This window comes from Alexandromys fortis, unplaced genomic scaffold (assembly GCF_014885135.2).
Source record: "Alexandromys fortis isolate MF-2015 unplaced genomic scaffold, M_Fortis_MF-2015_v1.1 scaffold_4, whole genome shotgun sequence".
In the NCBI taxonomy this organism is placed as follows: domain Eukaryota; kingdom Metazoa; phylum Chordata; class Mammalia; order Rodentia; family Cricetidae; genus Alexandromys; species Alexandromys fortis.
In genome coordinates, this window is record NW_026067944.1 from 22,745,301 (window position 1) to 22,766,273 (window position 20,973).

Here is a 20,973-nt window from a genome sequence, read left to right on the forward strand (position 1 = left end):
CCTATCTCTGCCTCCTGAGTGCTGGGGTTAATGGTGTGCACCGTCACCACCTGGGTACAACATTCTTCTTCTAAGATGATCGTTGCTACTGGAGATGCTTAAAGAGGTTTCTAACTGAAAAAAAAAAAAAAAAAAAAAAAACCACACACACTACAAGACGTCTAAGATATTTGATTTATGACAGTTGAACACTAACAAGTTGTGAAAATGGTAGACTTTGGAAGTATATACTTCATTCACATTTTTATCTTGTCTCGAACTAGAGACATGTGGCACAATTCCGTGCAATGGTGCTGAACAGGGGCAGCGAGTCAGAGGTCACAACCACCCATAGAATCACAAGGGCAAATAAATGGCAGTTTAGTCTGTTGTTTAGTGGGTTAGATAAAGTATCACATACTTGACTTACCACACTTTCAATTTAAAAGGTATTGACAGGGCTTTAACCCCTCTAAGTTAAAGGACATCTGTATTAAAGAGCATTGTACATTAAAGTACAATTTCTCCTTTCAGTAGTTATATTCTAGATCAGTGCTTCTAAACCTGTGGGTTGGACACTACAATTTCTAACAGTAGTAAAATTAGTTCTGAGGTAGCAACAAAATAATTCCATGGTCACCACACATGAAGAACTGTATTCTTCATGTGTAGGAAGGGTGAAAACCACTGATCTAGACAGAGAAATGATGTTGGAATTCCTTCTGTATGCTGTGATTACCATTAATGAATAAAGAAACTGCTTTGGACCTATAGCAGGGCAAAAGTTAGGTGGTGGCGGGGACTAAACAGAATGCTGGGAGGAAGAAGGCAGAGTCAGAGAGAAGCCATGTAGCACCACAGGAGACGGACTCTAGAACTTTAGCTGGTAAGTCACAGCCTCGTGGCAATACACAGATTAATAGAAATGGGTTAAATTAATATGTAAGAGTTAGCCAATAAGAAGCTAGATCTAATAGGCCAAGGAATGATTTAATTAATATAGTTTCTGTGAGATTATTGCAGTTCTGGGAGGCTGGGACAAATAAGCAGCTCCTTACAACAAAGAAAACTGGTATGTGATTTACAAGAAAAATTCAATCAAATTTTCCTAACTTCACACTAGCTTTTTATTCTCTATTTGTTGCTCAGGTTATCAGGGAAGAAAACAAGAGCAGTTACTAGCTTCATCAAAGGCTCTGAGTGAGGCCCAACTATAAACCACAAATTGCAGCACCAGCTCCAGTTGTGCTCTTGTGAGTTTCTGTTCATAGCTTGTCATCACTCACCATGGCTCACAGAATGTGATTAACTTTGCTCTAGTTTTTATGGGGTGAAGCCTATTTACGTAACAGAAGAGGAAATTATATATATCACTGTTACTAAGTTATATGACATCTGAAACGTATTTCCCAACTATGACTTTCTCAAAGATTGCATGCATACCAATTAACATTTGCTTATCTTGGTGTAATTATGCAGATGTCCTTAAAACTCAGTATGTTTTACTACAAGGAACAGTATTCCTCTCCCTTCCACATACATTAATAAATACCCAATTAGTAATACTATCATCTTCTCTCAAAGAGTGAGTCTAACTGAAAAAGCTTTAGCAAACATGAACAAGAAACAGGCCAGACGGCATATATATGACATCACAAGGTCTCCAGTCACACAGGCACTTGTCCTTTAGTGTCAGCTTTCTATAGTACCAAAGACAAGAAGAAGTCATTAGGAATGTCACTTTCCTGGACAAGTAAAAAACCTTAAAATTTACAGCACCCCTAAGCTTTCATCAGTATAAATAAATTAAAAACTATCCTGCACTTAAACATTTGGCATTTGAGCCACATACAATTTTTTTTTTAAAGATTTCTTTTTTTATTATGTATACAGTGTTTTGCCTGCATGCACACCTATATACCAGAAGATGGCACCGGATCTCAATACAGATGGTTTTGAGTAACCATGTGGTTGCTGGGAATTGAACTCAGGACCTTGGGAAGAGTTGCCAATGCTCTTAACCTCTGAGCCATCTCTCCATGCCCTGAGCTACATATAATTTAAGGCAATACCTTTATTCAAATCACCTACCAACTACACCCTTCGACTTAAGGGGTATTTTCTTGATAACCCCACTAAGACTTTTACTGTAGACAGTAAAATCTGATAAGAGAAATAACATAAATGCTATTTAAAGAAAGAGAGGTATATTTATACTTATATATAACTTCAAGTTATAATTAACTGTATCTGTATGTAGATTTGCCTTTAAAGGTAACTGTGAACTACTGGTGCTCCAAGCCCATCCAGCAGATGCCGTGCTCAGCATACTTACTTTTCTTTTACTTCTAAAGCTTCTCCTTCCTTGTCTTTATCTTCGTCAGACTTCTCTCCTTTAAGCATTGGTTGAGAGATTATATCATCCGTGAAGGAACTGAAGTAAGACTTAATAAACTGTGGCGATGGCATCAGAGGTTCACGGTTCTGAAATTCAATCATTTTTAACTTTTTTTTTAAAAATGGGAAAACATTAATCAAAGAAGAACACTGCACAATGACTTTTAAAAACAGTAGATTTTCATTTTCAAATTATTAGACAATATTAAACTCTAAGCTACAGATTAAGACTGGGACTCTGACATGTTTCACAGGTGATTGTAAAGAACTCCATTATGAATTAAGGAAATAAAGTTCTGGGCTCTATTACAGTTAGCTATATTGCTCTTGGATTAACAGTGCATGTTAATACATGAAAGCCCACATTAAAAAAATCTTGTAAGTGTTGGTTGTTGTTCTGAGACAGGGTCTCACTTTATACAGACTAGCTTGCCCTTCAACTTAGAATCCCTTGCTTTGCCTCCCAAGTACTGGAAGTACAGACACGTGCCACCTAAACCTAGCTATAGAGATTAGTTACAAACATCAATTTAGGAGAAAATGAAGTCATGAGCAAACGAAAAAGGAACAACTGCCCTGCATTCCTAAAATTAGCAGTGCACTGTCCGTCACTGTCAGCTAAGCTCTGTCCACTTGTCCAGCACTGTGCCTCCTCTCCCTCAATACTTAGCCCGTCCTTTGCACTTAACATTTGTCCAATAGAGCAAACCCTGTAAGGGTCTCATTTTGTAGCACAGGCCAATCAGTCCATGTACTCTTTCTACCCTAACCTCCCATGTAAGAGCTACCGGCCTGGAATCCAGGACCATCCACTTGCACACACGGCTCTAGAAGAGAGCTTTGTTTAACTGTTAAATTAAACCACGTCACTAATTAATGTCCACTAATACAATTTACATTAGTTGGCAAATATTTTTCTATAAAAGATCAGGTAGTAGACAGAGAGGTTCTGTAGACTACACAGGCTTTGCATACAGTGACAACCACTGAAATGTGTTGTAACAGCACAAAAGTAGTCCCATTATGCAAGTGGCTAACATATAGGAAGCAGACTAGATTTGGTTTTTGAACTACTGTGTGGAAACCGTAACACATAAAATGAATTACAGTCTCTAAGTATAGTTCTGGGCTTACTGAAAATGGATATGCAACCTAAGAGGACAGTTCTAGTTTCAGTTGTTATTATAAACACTATCCAGTCTCAAGGTGTATCAAATATTCCCCAACTCATGTTAACTTACCTTATATTTTTCTTTGGCATTCTCTTTTCCAAGAAGTTTAAGAACTTTATCAGCTAGCAGCATACTCTGCTCATTTTGGAAGCCTTCTAATATACACACAGCAGTGACATCTGGAAATAATGTAAAAGTAGAATTATGGAATTATTGGTAAAATGACCAGCAGCATCAAATAGGTACAAATTAAACTACAAAAAGCCAAACTAAACTCGAAGCAAGGCAGAACTGTTTAATTTTCAAGAAATTGTCAATAGTTTAATCCTCTGGGGTTTTTCTCATCTAGGAAATGAACAGGCCTACTGTGTTTCATTTCTGAAGTCTCCATGCGCTAACATTCTGTGGATAATGAACAAGGGCTGCAGAGTCCGCTCTTCTGACTAGAAACACAAGGCAAGTGGACAAAGTAGACACTCCCACATCTTCCTATGCTACCTAGGCTTTACACAAACTTCTCCACACAATTAATCCTCCTGCCTCACCTCCTAAGTATTTTTTTAAAGCTATTTTGCCACAGAACTCAACTTTCAACTGGGTATGCCGCACAGCTCACAACAGAGCGGTCTCAAGTGGCAAAGAAAAGCTTCCCAATCGCTCATCCTTTACTAAAAAAGTGTTCAGCAGCCATCACTTCTCCCCAGTCCTGACTTTTCACAAGTCCACACACATCTCTTCCAAACAAGTCAGCATGGATTCCATTTCCCAGCTAACTTCAGCTAGCTCTAACTCCAGTCTTCATTTCTCATTCCATTTCTTTAATCTAAACTCTAGTCAACCTCTTCCCTGCCGCATCTGCAATAATTCAAGGTCTAGTTCAAAACTTGGTATTCTCATTTTAGAAATGGAATTCTTTCACCAACACATGATATACAAAACTTCTAAATTTTCAAACATGGTCTAAAGCTGCTTCATCTTTTAAAAAGAACAAAAAGCATTTTAGGCTCAACTCAGTGGCACAAGTATGCTTAGCATCTGTGAGGTCCTGAATTTATATGCCCCAGTATCAACCCCAAAAGTTATTTAAAAAGTAGTTGTGGCTAAATTTTATTACTGATGTTTTTAAAGGACTTGTGAACATGTACTGAAAGCACTTTAGACTGTAGAAATTATACTCTGCTTTAGCATCACATCACATAGAAAATTAAACTTTAAAAGTTGGGGACCTGTACTTTAATTGCAGTTTTGGAAGCAGTCACGGCCAATTAGAGGTAAAAGAACATTTATAACATTTTCTGAGAATTACATACTCTGCAATTGTGTAGAAAATAATGTTTGAAAAATATGGAGGGCAAATAATATTTTCTTTAATGATTCACTTCCAAATTATCTCACGGCTATACAAGAAAGTAGCTGTAAATATGTCAACACTAACCCGCTAAAACTATTTTTCTGATTTCCTTAGTCAATGAGTGTTAATACTAATAACTCCTTAGTTGAGGTTGGGTGTGGTGGCACACGCCTTTAATCTTAGCATTTGGGAGGCAGAAGCAGGTGGATCTCTGTGAATTCAATGCCAGTTTGATGCAGATGCGTCTTCTTTCTATGTGTTCCTTTCATTGGTTAATTAATAAAGAAACTGCTTGGCCTGATAGGTCAGAACATAGGTGGGTGGAGTAGACAGAACAGAATGCTGGGAAGAAGGGAAGTGAGATAAAACACCATAGCTCTCCTCTCCAAGATGGACACAGGTTAAGATCCTTCCTGGTAAGCCACCACTTTGTGGTGCTACACAGATTATTAGAAATGGATTAATCAAGAAGTGAGAATTAGCCAGTAAGAGGCTAGAGCTAATGGGCCTAGCCGGCAGCCAGGAGCCCTCCCGGGGCGGCGGGAAGCGGCCCGCCACTCCATCTACACCAGTTGGTCTACATAAGTTATACACAGACTGCCTCAAACATAAAATAAAATAACTGAAAAATTAAAAAACCAACCAAACAACAACAACAAAAACCCCAACAGTTGAAAAGAGAGATAGAACTTAGAAATCAGCAATTTAAAAAAAGAAATTTCTGCTGAGGAGAGTTTAGCATTGAAAGATAATTAGCTGCTTTCTACACGCACAGGCAATTTCATATAAATTTACTAATGACTACAAATCCTGCAGTAATTTTCCTATGAAAACACAGAAAAATGCTCACCTTCTAAACATTCCTTCTTATTGTCTAGCTTCTCATGGGCTTTTGCACGTCTAAAGAGAGCTTTCACATATTTGGGATTAAGTTCAACAGCCTTTGTACAATCTTGTGCCACCTCTTTCCATTTTTGCTGTAATTGAAAGCATAAAAGGTAAAAAACAGTTACACAGAAAACAGAACTGTTAATAGAACTGAGTTTTCAAAACCTAACAGGCCAAGTGTTAAGAATTTCTCAATAAAAGTATTCTCAATTCAAAGAGTAACTACAATGTATTACAAAGTCTACATGCGTGTGCATGCACATGTGCGTGCATGCGCGCGTGAGTGTGCACGCACACGCACACACACACACACACAAGATAAAGACGCTTCACTAGACTGCTACAAATAGGCAATGAAGATATTTAGGCTTTCAACCTTGGACCTGCCTGTGGCTCTGTGCTTCTAAACCTTTCGCTCCTGTTAAAACTGAGAATAGCAGTACCCTTTAGCACCGGTGATCTGGATCCATACCTTCCCCATGCTAAGATCCCTGCGAAGATCCACCTCTCTTCTGAACTATCCCATGACATGGACACATATCCAGATTTTGTTCTATTTTACAGCTACCCCACTCATCAGCAATTTGTCATCAGTCCACCTTGCACTTGTCTTGCTATCTATTGGCTGCTGCCTCTCAATGTATTTGGCTGAATTCCTTCCTTCTACTGGACCGCTACAAGCTGCTATCTTCAAGGACTCACCTCTTTCTTCTCCTTGGGTGACTGTCTGGCTTTATTTACCATCTAAAATTGGGTGATTCACAAAGTTATCTCTAGCTAAGCTACCCACATAAATTACAAATGTGTGATAAACTATCTTGCTCCTTCTCCATTCTGATGATATTAAATTCTTGTTTGCCTTTACTTTTCATGTCCAATGCAACAGCAATTTTTGCTAGTCTTCAGCTTTCCTTTACATGCTGTGTAGGCTGGTCCAACAACATGCTGTCATCCTTTCTGATTCCAGTATGTTCTTGACAAAACACTGTGAGAAATCTTTGATGATATTCCTCCACTGTAAAATCCCTTAAATATCCCCACTGTACTCAGAATCAACTACAAATTCATTTTGCTTCATTTATTCATAATTGTCTTCAGCCAAGGTATGTAACCCACATTGGCCATCAAACCCATGATCCTCCACCCCCTATGTGCTGAGAACAGAGGACTACACTGTTACACTTTGCTCAACTGTAAACTCATTACCTACAGGCTTTTCCTGACTTTGTTCTTGCTTAATTCCACTTTCATTACTGTACTCAGTAGACTTTTATACCTTTTTAAACATCAAATGCTTGCTTGTCTTCAAGCAATTCTGCGTCTTGGTTCTTCTATTAACACCCTCTCCTCCACTGTTTTAATGCATCAACCCTCTATAAAAGCATACAATCATACTACTAGTTTTTTTTTTTAATCTATTTATTAAAGATTTCTGTCTCTTCCCCACCACCGCCTCCCATTTCCCTCGCCCTCCCACTACTAATTTTTAATAAGAATGAAAGATTTGGTTATGCAAATATGAAAACTATACAAGACATAACAGCAACAAAAAATGCAACAAACAGTATGTGTAAAAGGAACTCATCTTTTTTTTTTGCATATTATAAAGAGATAAAAAGTTGAACCAATAATCTCAAACTGTTGAGGGATCACTATGAAACTTTAACCTTCTAAACTATCTGATTTTATTAAAAATTAAAATGTATAGAATTTATAATATTTTGCTGTACAATTTTGGCTAGTAAAACTGAAAAAAATTCTTATAATTTCAAATCAGTTCCAAAAAATGCATTGGTGGCAGGCGGTGGTGGTGCATGCCTTTAATCCCAGCACCCGGGAGGCAGAGGCAGGCGGATCTCTGTGAGTTCGAGGCCAGCCTGATCTACAAGAGCTAGTTCCAGGACAGGCTCTAAAACTATAGTGAACCTTGTCTCGACAAACAAAAACAACAAACAAACAAACAAAAAGCATTGGAGCTGAGCAGAATTAACTGAGACTTTAAGCAGATAAACAGAGGAAATAACAGTGGAGTACTTACCAACTGTTCAAAGGCTGCAGCTCTGTTCTGATAAAATGTAGAAAGGTCTACATTCTTCTCAGTAGGGCACAAACTAATTGCCTCAGTATAGCACTGAATAGCTTGTTCATATTTTCCTGCTTTGAAATATTTGTTGCCTTTGTTTTTGGCTGCTTGGGCTCTATCCAGAGAATTCTGAAATGAGAGAAAACAATTATTAAGAACTGACATTCAAGAATAAACTCAGACCATAATGATTAAACAAGCTGATGAAATAATATGGGAAAATAGAGTGGCTGTTTTCAGTTTGAAACAACTCAGACTTTTCCCCAAAAGATGAACATGTTAAAATATCACTTCTCTATCACTTCTGCCAACGTCAGAAGTAACAGTGTTTTCCAACCAAATGGGATATTTCTCAGCCAAAGTAATTCAAACCCCTTGTTTTACAAAAATTAGTGCATGAAAGTCAGCCACCATATCTGGGTGTGGTAGCATGAACCCTTAATACCAGCCACTGGAAAGTCAAAGGCAAAAGAGTTCAAGGCCAGTCTGAGCTAATCAGCAAGACCCTACTCAGCAAGACCCTACTCAAAAGTAAATAGCAACAACTAAATAAAGAGACTAACAGATCCTGAACTTCCTATTTTGGGCAGCGGCAAGGATCCTTACACCAAGGCAGAAGGGGTAGACAAAGGTAGGCTCATGTCTACAGTACAGTACCTGGCCTCTCTCAAAATGATTATTATGCCTACTATCAATTAAGACACTGGCAAGGCAACTCTCTGGCAGGCAAAGGGTAGTTATGATCAAGGTGACAGGGTCATGTCAAGTTGATCCCTTATAACCCTCACGGGATTTCGATAATAGCTGGAAACTTAGGTACNCCCGGCCTACTTCTTTTTCTTTTGGAGGTACTAGGAATCAAACCCAAGGCCTCTCACGTGCTAGCAAGCTCCCTATTTATACTCCGTTGCCCTTCTTTAGCATCATTATAGCTATAGGGTTTTTTTCAGTAATAGTGTACAAAGAAGGATTTGTAGGTAAGCCAAACTATCTATTATACATAGGAATATAACCTAGACAGTTTAAGCTGGACGGTGCTAACAAGAAATATATATATATATGTTAAAAACCAAGATGTGGGATAAAAGGAACCAAGAACACAAATCAACAGATGACTGAAAAGTCTTTCATTTGTCAACTCATTTATTCATCTTCTAAAAGCTTCCAGTATAAGTCAAGCAGCAACCATAAAACATATTTCAAGAATAAATAGGTTACACATTATGTCCCACCTGCAGTCAAGGCTTCATGTGTCCTAGGATAGCTATGAATACAGCCAAAAACAAAGTCGTAAACTACTCACTCAGAACTTTATGATTAGGGTGGTGGTGGTGCAAATACATAGAGCTATGAAAACATGCTAGAATCAACAACAACAACAAAAAAAGACAAATGAAATATGCATGGTAGTGAATGCCTTTAATCTCAGAAGTCTGGAGGCAGAGGTAGGTGGATCTCTGAGTTTGAGACCAACCTGATCTACAAAATGAGTTCCAAGACAGCCAGGGCTGTTATACAGAGAAACCCTTTATTGAAAAAATAAAAAAAGGGGGGTGGGAAGAAAGAAAAGGGAGAAAAAAGACAAATGAGAACCCCTGTGTGGTATTAGGAAGACAACCATCAGGACGATAACTGGATGGCTTGAATTTAGGATAACCTCATTAGTTGTTTTTCTCAACTGGAAAAAAAAAGCACAAGTCATACTGCAATAGGACTGTGTCATCCAGAAAAGAGAATGGTTCTCTTTCCAAGAAACCACACAAAGAGGAATTGCTGACACAGAAAGAAAGCCAATACATACAAGAGGGGCACCTTCTATCTAATAAAGAAATTGAGCAGAGGGAAGGCAGTGGGAGAAGCTGCTGGAGCTCCAACTCAGGGTCTCTTAATGCAGAGCACAAGCTCTACCATTGAAGTATAAAATAAAAACCATGAAAATATAATCCACAAGTAAACATATTGAAAAGGGAAAAAAGGTATAATTAACTTAACAGAGGGGCTATATTACAAGCACAGCTGAGGAACAAATTAACTACAAGGTAGGATTGCTACGGGAGGACCTTCCGTTCCTTCAGCCAATAGCTATTGAAATACCAGTCCACTGGGGCGTGGTCTATTTATCTTTAAAAAAGAGCGCTCTCTTGGTTCCGGCGCTTGGTTCCTGCTCTGGTGACTAGGCTCCTTTCCTGAAGGTTGGTGTTTCGTGAGTTTTATTCTCCTAAATGAATATCCCCTTAAATCATAACTGGTGTGGGATTGATTTGCACATAATAGGATCAAGGAAAACTTCCAGAATTCAATGAAAACAGAGGATGGGGTAAGAAGTTTGAAGAAAATAACCAAGTACTTCCAACATTCACCAAGTTCCCAGAAGGAAAGACACAGTGAAAGACGTTATTAAAAAATTAGAAAAAAACCTACACATTTTAAAAACACATGCTGAAATTTATAGCAAAAATTTCAAAGATGTTTAAGTAGAAAAGAAAATCAGACTAACTACAATGGAAAAAGAACAAATCAGGTGCAAACTTCCAACATTAGGTCCTGACAAATAACTATCACAAAGCTCTGAAGCAAGAATTAACTCAAAATTCTATAATTTGACAAACAAATGAAGTTAAACACAACACAGACAGACACATACAACAGTTTTAATGCTCCAATGAACCTGGAGCAGGAGAATGACCGATACATTGAAAGGCAGAAAGAATGGCACAAGAACAAAAAGGAAATATGGCAATAGTCATTACACTCATCAGTAATAAATGTGAATAGGTGAGTCTGTGATTAAGATTTTCAAGTTGGGGCTGGAGAGAGGTTGAGAGAACTGACTGCTCTAACAGAGGTCCCGAGTTCAATTCCCAGTAACCACATGGTGGCTCACAACCATCTGCAATGAGATCTGGTGCCCTCTTCTGGCCTGCAGGCATACATGCCAGAACACTATATACATACTAAATACATCTTAAAAAAAAAAAGACTTTCAAGTTGTTTAAAAGTAAAACTAAGTACTGCCTGAATTGATGACTTAAAGAAAAATACAAATATTTAAGAAAGAAAAAATAAACATTACAAAAGGCAGTATCTAAGGACCACTCTTAAAAGCTGTAGATAGAACACAACATAGTTCTATTGATAAAGGTACAATCTGCTCAAAAGTATAATTATTGATCTTTTTGCTTAATACAACTTTAAAATAAGTTTGACTGCCTTTGACAGTAAGTAAAAATGAAAAACATTATTTTATTCAGCATAGAAATCTCCATTGTTTCTGAACCACTGGAAGCCTACATTAGGGGCTATTTATGTAGAAAACGCTGTGGCACAGCTATCAACATATTTAAGTTATTCTGCATTTTAACTAAAGGCTTTCAGATTAAATAAAAAGGACACTCACTGGCCAAAGTATAGGACTCTGTCTCATTGGCACAAACAGGCAATGAACTCCTCCTCGTACTAAATCTCAAGAACTCAAGGAGAAGCAGTGGGGGCTAGGACTGAATGAAGAGGATGGGAAGGGATCTGGAGAAAGCAATGCAAGAGTTAAGAAAGGGGACAAAATGAGCAAAGACCAAACTCTGAATCTCAACTAGCTACTTACTTTTAATTCTTTACTTTTATGCATATGGTGTGTTACATGCATAAATATCCATGCACTACATGAGGCCAAAAAAAAAAAAAAAAAAAAAGATACCAGATCTTCTGGAACTGTGATAATATATGGTTACTAGTCACTAGATGGGTGAGGAAGAGACCTGGTCAGTCGTCCTCATCAACGTAGATCATGAAACCCGATATGGACAGGTTCAACAGAACCACCATATATGGACTACCCATGCATGCTTTAGCATTGCCAGGACATAAATTTAAAAAAAAAATTTCATTTCACTATACGGGTGCTGGCAATCAAACTCAGGTCCTCTTACACGGGGAACAAGTATCCTTAACCCCTGAGTCATCTCTCCAGCCCCTCACTTAAGTTTCCTTTTAAAATTATCCAGATTTCTTAAGTCTATTAACTTCCTTATTGTACTACTGAAAATAAATGGTAGTCTGAAGACAAGAGTTGAAAAAGAATCCAAATATACAGACAAATGATGAACTACCTGGCAAACTCTCTTCCGGAGAGCCACTTAACTATGAAGTATCACAATGGTCACCACCAAACCTCACCTTCTGACTCCCTGGACTCCCATTACTTTCTGGCTCATAGTTTCTCCGAAATGGCAACACAATAAGGATAGTAATGAGAAGATACCTTTTTGCACATGATGGACTTCATCACAAAATGCTGCTTAGCAACAAACACTAGCCTTCTGCTATACCCAAAACTAGACATTTCAGGCAAAAATTAAACATATTGAGGGAAAAGAAGACCATAAACTTTTTCCTTTTAAATACAGTGTTTTTAATTCCATCCCATGGAAATCTTTTTGTACTGCTTTTCAAGGGCATTTCCTTCACTGTTTACACTCTCAAGTTATGTTAAATAACTTTAGAATTAAAGGTAGAAGTTGGGGAAAAACCACCTCAAAACAATTCTGAAAGTGTCTCTTCACAAATGAGGAATATATACAAAAAGATATCAAACATAATAGGAACATCATGAGAAGCTACTTCTATCTTTTCATGTGACTACTGATCTATTTGAAAGCTACCAAAGTTATTAAAAGAAACTTTAACATCATTTAACATTACTGGAAGCAACTTGATTTTGGTAATCTTTTCGGAGTGCTATAAATTTTATAATTAAATTTTATGAAGTTATTTCACTGAGTCTTTTATCATAATTACTTTTATTACATGCTGTCCGCATGCATGCAAGTTTGGTAGGTTTTAAAGAACATTAATTTTGGTGACTCAGTCCACAGCATGCAAGCTGTATAAGCACAATGACCTTCAGTTTGGTCCTACATAAAAAGCTGGGCATGCTGGCACTGTGTAATCCCCGAAACGGACAGTCTGGGACAGGTGAATCCCTAGGGCTGCCTGGCTGCCCAGTCAGCTTAGTCTAATCAGAGCCCCCGGAGTGAGAGAACCTTTCCAAGAAACAAAGTGGACTGGCTTCTGAGAAATGATACCCAAAACTGACCTCCAACCTTCACACCCACATGTGTGTGTGTGTGTGTGTGTGCATGCACACTCACAAACACTAATCTTACCACATGCTAGCATTGGTAGTCCCACAGAGAAGCTCAGACAAAATCGCTTGAAACCAGAACAGTGGCCAGCCTGAAAACCTTAGGAAGGCTTGTTTAATATTAAGACAAAACTAAAATCCCCTCAGTCTCTGTGGAATACAGTTTGAAAAGACTGTCTCCTATGTTCACTTTCCTCAAAGAAGGCAATACAAGACCATAAATTTAATCTTTCAATATTGGAAAATAATATAAATAAATTAAAGATGTTCCTTTCTGCTTATTATGTCATACTACCAATTACTTAAAATTATAAAACTTAATGTTTTCTGCCCCTGTAAGTTCCTTCTCTTCATAATGAATGAATCAGCAGTAATGCCCATGTGATTCTAATAAGTCAATCCAACAAATATCTGGATCAAAAACTGAAGGATCACAAAAATGATGATAAAACAACTTATCAGTTACTGTTATAACTATTTATGAAATATTATTATATTTTTGGTTGTGAGCCTAGCCTTTAACAGCTGATCTATCTCTCCAGCCCCACTTACGAAATATTCTTAAGAGCTTCATACTGAAGACATTAAGAGGCGCACTTAGTCCCATTTTATGCATAAAGCCCCGGCAAAATTAAAAATATGCTCAAGGAAGAATTCAAGCTCCATCGATCTGACTTAACTACATGTTACTTCTATATTGTATGGCATAGCTGGCTTGTATTTATAAAGGATGCTTTAGGAAAATTAAAAATCTTCATCAGTAGAACAACACTCACCATACTTGCCCCACTGGCCGGCACACACGAGCAAAAACAAACAAAACAAGAAAACCAAACAAACACCAATGTTTACACTCTAGACCTGAACAAAGGAAACACTCAAGTATGATGTTCACTACAGACTTACTGCATGCAAATGGAAATCTCTAGCACAACCAGATCTTTTTCTTTTTGCCAGGAAAGCAGAATTTAGTTCACTTAAAGTAAAATTTAGTTCATGTACCAGCCAGAGGTTGATGTTGGAATATGTTCCTCAACTGCTTTTCTACCTTATTTTTTGAGATGTTGTCTCTCACTGAACCTGGTGACAGTTTTGTCTAGACTGACTGGCCAGTGAGATTCTATGAGGCACATGCCTCTGTTCTCCAGTGCTAATGTCTACAAATGCCTTTTATGTGGGTACTAGGGATATGAACTTGAGTCCCCATACTTGATCAGTAAGCACATCACTTTCTGAGCCATAACCCCAATCTCTAAATTCACAATTACACATTTGTCCCTCCATGTCCATGGATTCAACAAGCTATGAAATGAAAATATTCAAGGAAGAAAAACAAAACTTAACTGCTGCTGGCATATATTCTGATTAGGCCTCAAAAGATTGGTATCAGATCTTGAATATATACTACACATACTTTTGTTTTTATTATTCCAAAAGAGTATGTAAATAAACTCTCTACCTAACATCTATCTACCTTGCATTAGGTATTACAGAAATGTCAAGAAGACATCAGGAAGAGTATGCATATAAAATATGATGTATACTTTATGCAAAAATCACACACACACACACACACACACACACACACACACACACTACAAGGCACTCAAGCACCATAGATTTGGATATCCCTGGCACCAATCCTTTGTAGATGTAGACACAGCTATATAATAAATAGCCAGTAGGGTAGTCTTAATCCCAAAGAAACATGCTACATACTAGTATAGGAAACAAGAAAATGACCACTTTTCAAATACCGAAATCTCGATATACATAAGCAACACATTAGACTAGTAGTAAATCACACAGTTGACAAGAAAATAATTAGTTCAAGAAATAGCAACTACATATGCACACAAATCCAAACATATGGGGTAAAACAGAATCAAAAGCAAGTATCTCAGGCTATATACATTTAGGAAGCAATGAAAAACATTAAACATGTCTTTCTTCTCTTCAACAAACATTACTCTGTCCTAAAACTTGTCAGATAAGAGGCAAATGCTGCCCACCAAGTCTTGAAGAGTTAATCCTCTGAAAAGCAAGTCACAGTTTACAAAAAAAAAGTTCTAGGTATTAGGTTTCAGCACCAGTAAATTGTTAATGAAAGTTGCTTATAATCTTCTCTGAAACCAAAATGAAAAAAAAAAGTATTTCAGGGAGGAAAATATAACCCAAAAGAATTAATAGACAGACTTTAATCCCAGCACCTGGGAGGCAAAGGCAGGCAGATCTCTCAGTTTAAGGCCAGCCTGGTCTACATAGCAAGTTTCAGGACAGTGAGAGATATACAGAGAAATTCTGTTTCAAAAAATAAAAACAAAACAAAAAACAACAAAAACCAAAAAAAAAATAGACAAAGAAATGTACAAGACACCAGAAAAGGACTGAAGCTCAAAACATGTCTCTTGATGTCATGATCATGTAACAGAGTGTGTTCAAAGTGTTATACAATTGGAATAACGAACTGCTATAAATTCCGAACAAATATATAAAATTAGCTTGTAATTGTTTTTTAAAAAAAGTTGAAAGATTTTAAGCTGAACCATACTAAATTAGGGTTCTTCATTCATGAATTTGTATATTATGCCTATAAACTTATAAACACATTATAGTTGAAGACCAGAGCCAATCACCTGCCATGTGCCATGCACTGCATTACGTTCTGAGACTAGAAATAACAGTCAATCCCAGTGTTCCCAGGTTCAAGATGATAGCAGTAAAGGCAGGAATAAGAAACTCCAGTACCATGTGGTAAGTGTTATAGTCTGGGGAACTATGAGATCACAAAGACAGGGATTCAGAAAAGGTGAGAGGACTTCACTGCTGGGTATTTTACAAGAATGTGAGAGAGAACATCCAAAGACCAGAATCAACAGCAAATGGCAGCTGAGTGGGCAACACACTCCTGTAAGCCCAGGACACAGGCAGGATAGAGCAATAAGGTTAAAGGGGAATCAACTGCATGGAGGAGCATCATTCAAAATAAATAGAACTTATCTGCACTGGAAAGAATTACCATTTAAGCATGGGACTCATGGGATTTAATCGAATAGTGACACTAAAGTAGAAGCCTACAGTTGTCCTTCAGTATCCAGGATTAGTTCTAGAACCTCCTCATCCCACACTAAAATTTGTGGATGCTCAAATCCCCTGTCCATTATTTGCATATTACCTAGGTATATCCTCTAGCATAACTGTCACACTCTTCTGCTCAGGCTACTTTCACATGTATGGGCTTAAGTAATCTTCCCAAGCAGCTATGACTACAGCCCTTTCATGTACCACTTCCTATGTAGTGGACCCATAAAACAAACAAACAAACAACAAAAAAGAGGGGGTGGTGGTGGAGACAGCTCAGTGAAGAGCATACACTAACCGCACTTGCAATGAACCTGAGTTCTGTTCCAGCACCAATGGTAGGTGGTTCACTAACACCTCTAACGCGAGCTCTAGGAGAATCTGATGTCTCCATGGGCACTTTCACTCACGTATACAACCATACTTGTACACACACAAACATGTAAGTAAAAATTAAAGAAATAAACTAGAAACATCCTTTAGGAAAAGAGAATAATTTCATTTCAAGGAAGACGATCACAAGAGTGCTAACCCTTTCACTAACATGTGTAAATAATATCCTGACACAGATCTGTGGTTCCCATCTGTAAGGCTAAGAACCTTGAACATCACAGCAGCTACTTTCTCTTACCACTGGATTGAAAGCACAACCGAATAGAAAGCTACTATGAAATTAATAAAGTTAAGAAATAAACACTGCTCTTAAAACATTAGTGCTGCTAGGATACCAGGTTTCGTGTGCATTTGTTAGTCCTCCGAGGTAGCTCAAATCTAGGGCGTGAAAGTGTCATGGATAAAATAAGAAATCTTCCAATTTTGCAAATCTGTAATTCAAGTTTGAAAAAGTTACCGAAGCAAGTTGGAACACTGGTAAATTTTACAACTGCTTAAATGGAAAATGATTTCATACTACTTGAATCTTAGAAACCATCAATCATCAGATGTTTTCTTTAATGATATCTTGAAATTCTGATTACTTAAAACCAACATGAAGAGCTTTGCATTTTTCTTCCAAGTTTTTGCTACTTCATCAAAGTGACCACTGAATATGATCCATATCACACACATAAACATCTAACCTAAAAGACAGAAACATTCCAATATCTCTAGTTCATTTTATATTTGGGCAAACATAAGTCCCAAGATAAAACTAAAACGGCTTACTATTCATTCCAATACTGAACCCTAAATAGGAATCAGTTGATTCCTTAATTCTCTTTAAAATGTAGTTACTGCTCAACTGGAGAAATTACTCAGTATTAGAAACCTAGTTTTCCCTCAACTGAAACAAATGCTCAACTTACTCAACTACAGAGTAATTCCTCCAACCACAGGGAATACATACATTAGGATGAGAAGGCAGTTACACTTGGACACTCATAACGACTCTAAAGAAATTCATTTTTAAAAGACAAAAATAGTCTTCAATATTCATTGCTTACCAACAGTTAAGAAAATGCATTTCCATTAAAAAAAATGCAAAGATTTTTAATGCTGCCTTGCTAAACAATAATTTAGTAATTCCAAACAAGATTTCTGGAACACATCCCTAAATTCTACATGGTAGGATAAGAAAATGGTGCATGCAAGTGTTTTGCTCCGTTTTATTTTGGGACAAATGTAATAATAATTTTAAAGCATTTCAAAGTACACAGAGTATTCAACAGAAGTCAGGTCAATCAAAAATATTCCTTATATAAAAACTACGGACCACTCATAAAATAAGAAAATCATTATTACTGCTGTAGGAAATGCTGCAAAACTAAGGAGAATTTAAAGAAATCTCAATTCAGAAAGAGAACTGACAGATTCTTTCAAAGCCAACAGTAAAAGCATGCCATGAATAGTGACTAACACTGCAGTGTGTCATACGTAAAAACCATTCATTTTATTTTTTAATTATGCGTGTGCTCACTTATGTGCACCCAAGTGCAGGAGCCCCTGAAGACTGGAGGTTCTGGATCCCTTTGGAGTCGGAATTACAGAAGTAAGCTGTTAGGCATGGGTGCTGGGGACCTAACGTCTGTCTTCTGCAAGAGCAATATACATTTTTAACTGTTAAGCCATTTCTCCAGGCCAGCTCCCTTATTTTTAATTATATTTATGATTACTACAGAACCAAGAACTTCTATGTAACTTTCATTTATCTACTATTCCAGATTAAATAGAAATTTTATGTATAAAATTTTCACATGTACAAAATTTCATATACATGAAAATGGATAGATAGCCAAGTTTTGACAACCACTTTCACTGGCACTCACAATCAATCCAGAAACAAGCACTTAGAAGTCACTTTTGCTAAAAATACACTTAAAACTTCACTCTGGCCCAAAAGGTGACTGAAAATAGGATAAAAGCCTAACATATCTGCAACATTCTGTCAGTCACAGTCAACTAAAGGCAGAGGTTTCATTGTCCTTTAACCTTTTTCCTCGAGTCACCTTGGATTCCAGTAAGAATAAACTTCAGAGGGTAATTACCCTGGATGCTGAGTCCACACCCTGGCACACAGCAATCAACTGGGAGGAAGCAGATTAGTCCCCTTAGGAACCCGCATCCAGCCCTCCCACCACCCCTCCAGCAGGAGCAGGCTGGAGACAAAGGTCAAGCACAGCACTTCTTGACCAGAATGCTTAATTCTGCAGCAAACATCTAGTCTGATTCTTCCTCTACTTAAGCCTTAAGTTCTTGTGAGCAGCCTAAAGACATACTTGGGGGTTTCTGGAACCTTCTATTTTTTCCTCTTTTCAGCGCTGACACACTAAATCAATCTCTGCCTTTCACCATTACTTATGTCTGAAACTGGCTTCTTGGAGTTGGGCAGTCCAGCTCAGTTTGCTGGGGCTGCCAGTGCCCAGGCTTTCATCCTAAATGTTACACTTTGGTTTAACATTTTTAGTGCTGGATGAAATAGAAGGGACTTAATATTTTAATCCTCTTGGTCTACTAGAATGACAGTGAGATTAAGTGGGATCACCAAAATAAAAATGCTCCACAGGCCACCCTAGAATGACATCTCCTCAGTTCCCCCCAATGAAGTCATTTCTAGTTAGAAACAGGCTATTTCCCCATAGCAGAGAAGAAACGCTTTTCTTTCGGGCTAGTCCAGAGATTCACACACGGCAAGGACTATCACTATAGTCACATATCAGAACTTCTGAAACTACTTCGTAAAATAAGCAAATAAATAATAAAAAAAAATGGGTCTTTAGTTCAGATGGAATGAATGACTGCCATTCATTTAGCCGTACACATTTTTTCTCATGAACGTAAGTGTACAGTACACCGGCTGTTCGTGTATAAAGGATTTACTTATGTATATACCTGGAATTATTACCGGTAAGTCTCTGAACTCGATTTACTCTGGTAATACCACCACACAACTCCAGACCCAGAGAAAGTCCCTTATCCCACTCCTATCTCAGGCCTGTCAATTTTCCACACAGCTGTCAGGTTTGTCGAGAAGATTTAATAGTCGGATCACCAGAACAGACAAGGCAGTTCATCACTCCAGTGCTGTTCTAACACCAGAGACTTTACCAGACACACCAGGCTTGGACACATGTGTACAGGCAAGTGAGTAGAAAATTATGCTATCAGCCAAAGTGACAGTGGCTCATGTCCTATATACAAAGCTACCTAAAGAGTTTCCCCACTTTGTCCTGTAGCTGCTCACCTCCCCCTTCCAAAAGAGAAATGGTTCGTTAGTTATTAAACGGTTCTTAGTAAGTTCTGGCCTTGGGAATCACAAAAGGAACTCGTGTCAAAAGTCCAATCGTTCATGAAATCTGCCTTTCTTCGCTTAATAGAATTATTCTATTTGTACGTGTTTACCTACCCCACGAGGGATAAATGCTGTGTCACTGAGAAGAAACTAAAAGATTCTGTTGGATCCCAGAAGACACTATTAAAGAAAACTTCTACGCTAGCCTGCCAGGAGCTGTTACTCCATTCCCTACAAAAAGCAACCAGAAACGACTCTCAAGTCCTTGCGGTCACAGGGCAGTTTCCGAACGGTGGGAGGACCCCTCACCCGCACAACGGGTGAAGGTATAAGCTGTATGCGCTCGTTCCCACCTCTACGGCCTGGGCAGCTTCTCACCATTTCCAGAGAGTCACCAGAACCATCGGGGTGGCCGCTGCCCAGGGCCGGACTGGCCCTGCCCTCCGGGGTCTTTCGTTCGCTGTTGCGCTTGAGGCCGCTGCTTTCGCCCCGGCCTGCCGCCTCCCGGCGCCGCCGCCTTCGGCTCCACAGGTACATGGCCCCGGCACCTAGCAACAGGGGCGCCCCGATGGCCAGAGCCACGTGCCATCGCGGCAGGGTCCCCGCGCCCGAGCCGGGGCCCGCAGTCCCGCTGCCACCGCCCACTCCGTTTCCAGACCCGGGAGCCGCCGCCGCCGCCATCGCCGCCTCCACCGGCTTAGAGGCGGCCATGACGACTGTCCTCCGCCGCCGCCGCGCCGGTCGCGGGCGCCACGGTCACCGGGCAGCGTGGGGAGGGAGCCGGGAGCGTGGAGGGAGAGAAACGCGCGAGCGAGCACGCCAGGCAGCAGGAGCGGACGACAGAGAAGGGCCGGAGGTCACCGGAAGCCCAGGGCATGCCGGGCTAGACCCGCGGCTGTGCCCGCCCCCAGCGAGCGTGTAGGGGAGAATCACTTCCGGGGCAGAAGGCCGGGCCTGAGCCGGGAGTTCTGGGTAGCCTTTCCCTCGTGCCTGGCGCCTGCCTAGAATCACTTGGGAGGTGGTAGGTGACGGCTGCCCTCTCCCTCTTCTCCAGGATGGAAGGAGCGGTGGCACTGTCGCCAGTGGAATGAGGAGGGGGGCTGTACACAGCGAGATTGGGGTGCGCAGGGATCAGCGGAGGGACAGCTCCCAGGG

At 39.2% G+C, this 20,973-nt stretch overlaps 1 protein-coding gene across 2 annotated transcripts in view; it reads right to left on the reverse strand.

The window, feature by feature from the left end:
• Positions 1–20,697, reverse strand: part of Tomm70 (translocase of outer mitochondrial membrane 70) — a 34,158-nt gene extending 13,461 nt beyond the window's left edge. The window contains exons 1-5 of one of the 2 annotated variants that reach the window (XM_050148703.1): positions 20,197–20,695; positions 7,826–7,999; positions 5,750–5,876; positions 3,618–3,727; positions 2,315–2,463 (exon numbers count right to left, since the gene is read on the reverse strand). In XM_050148703.1, the coding sequence (XP_050004660.1) occupies positions 2,315–2,463; positions 3,618–3,727; positions 5,750–5,876; positions 7,826–7,999; positions 20,197–20,529 (893 nt within the window). In that variant the 5' untranslated portion in view covers positions 20,530–20,695. Of the gene's footprint in view, positions 1–2,314; positions 2,464–3,617; positions 3,728–5,749; positions 5,877–7,825; positions 8,000–20,196 lie in introns of both variants that reach the window. The other variant, XM_050148704.1, reaches the window with a different exon arrangement.
• Between the last annotated feature and the right edge of the window lie 276 nt (positions 20,698–20,973).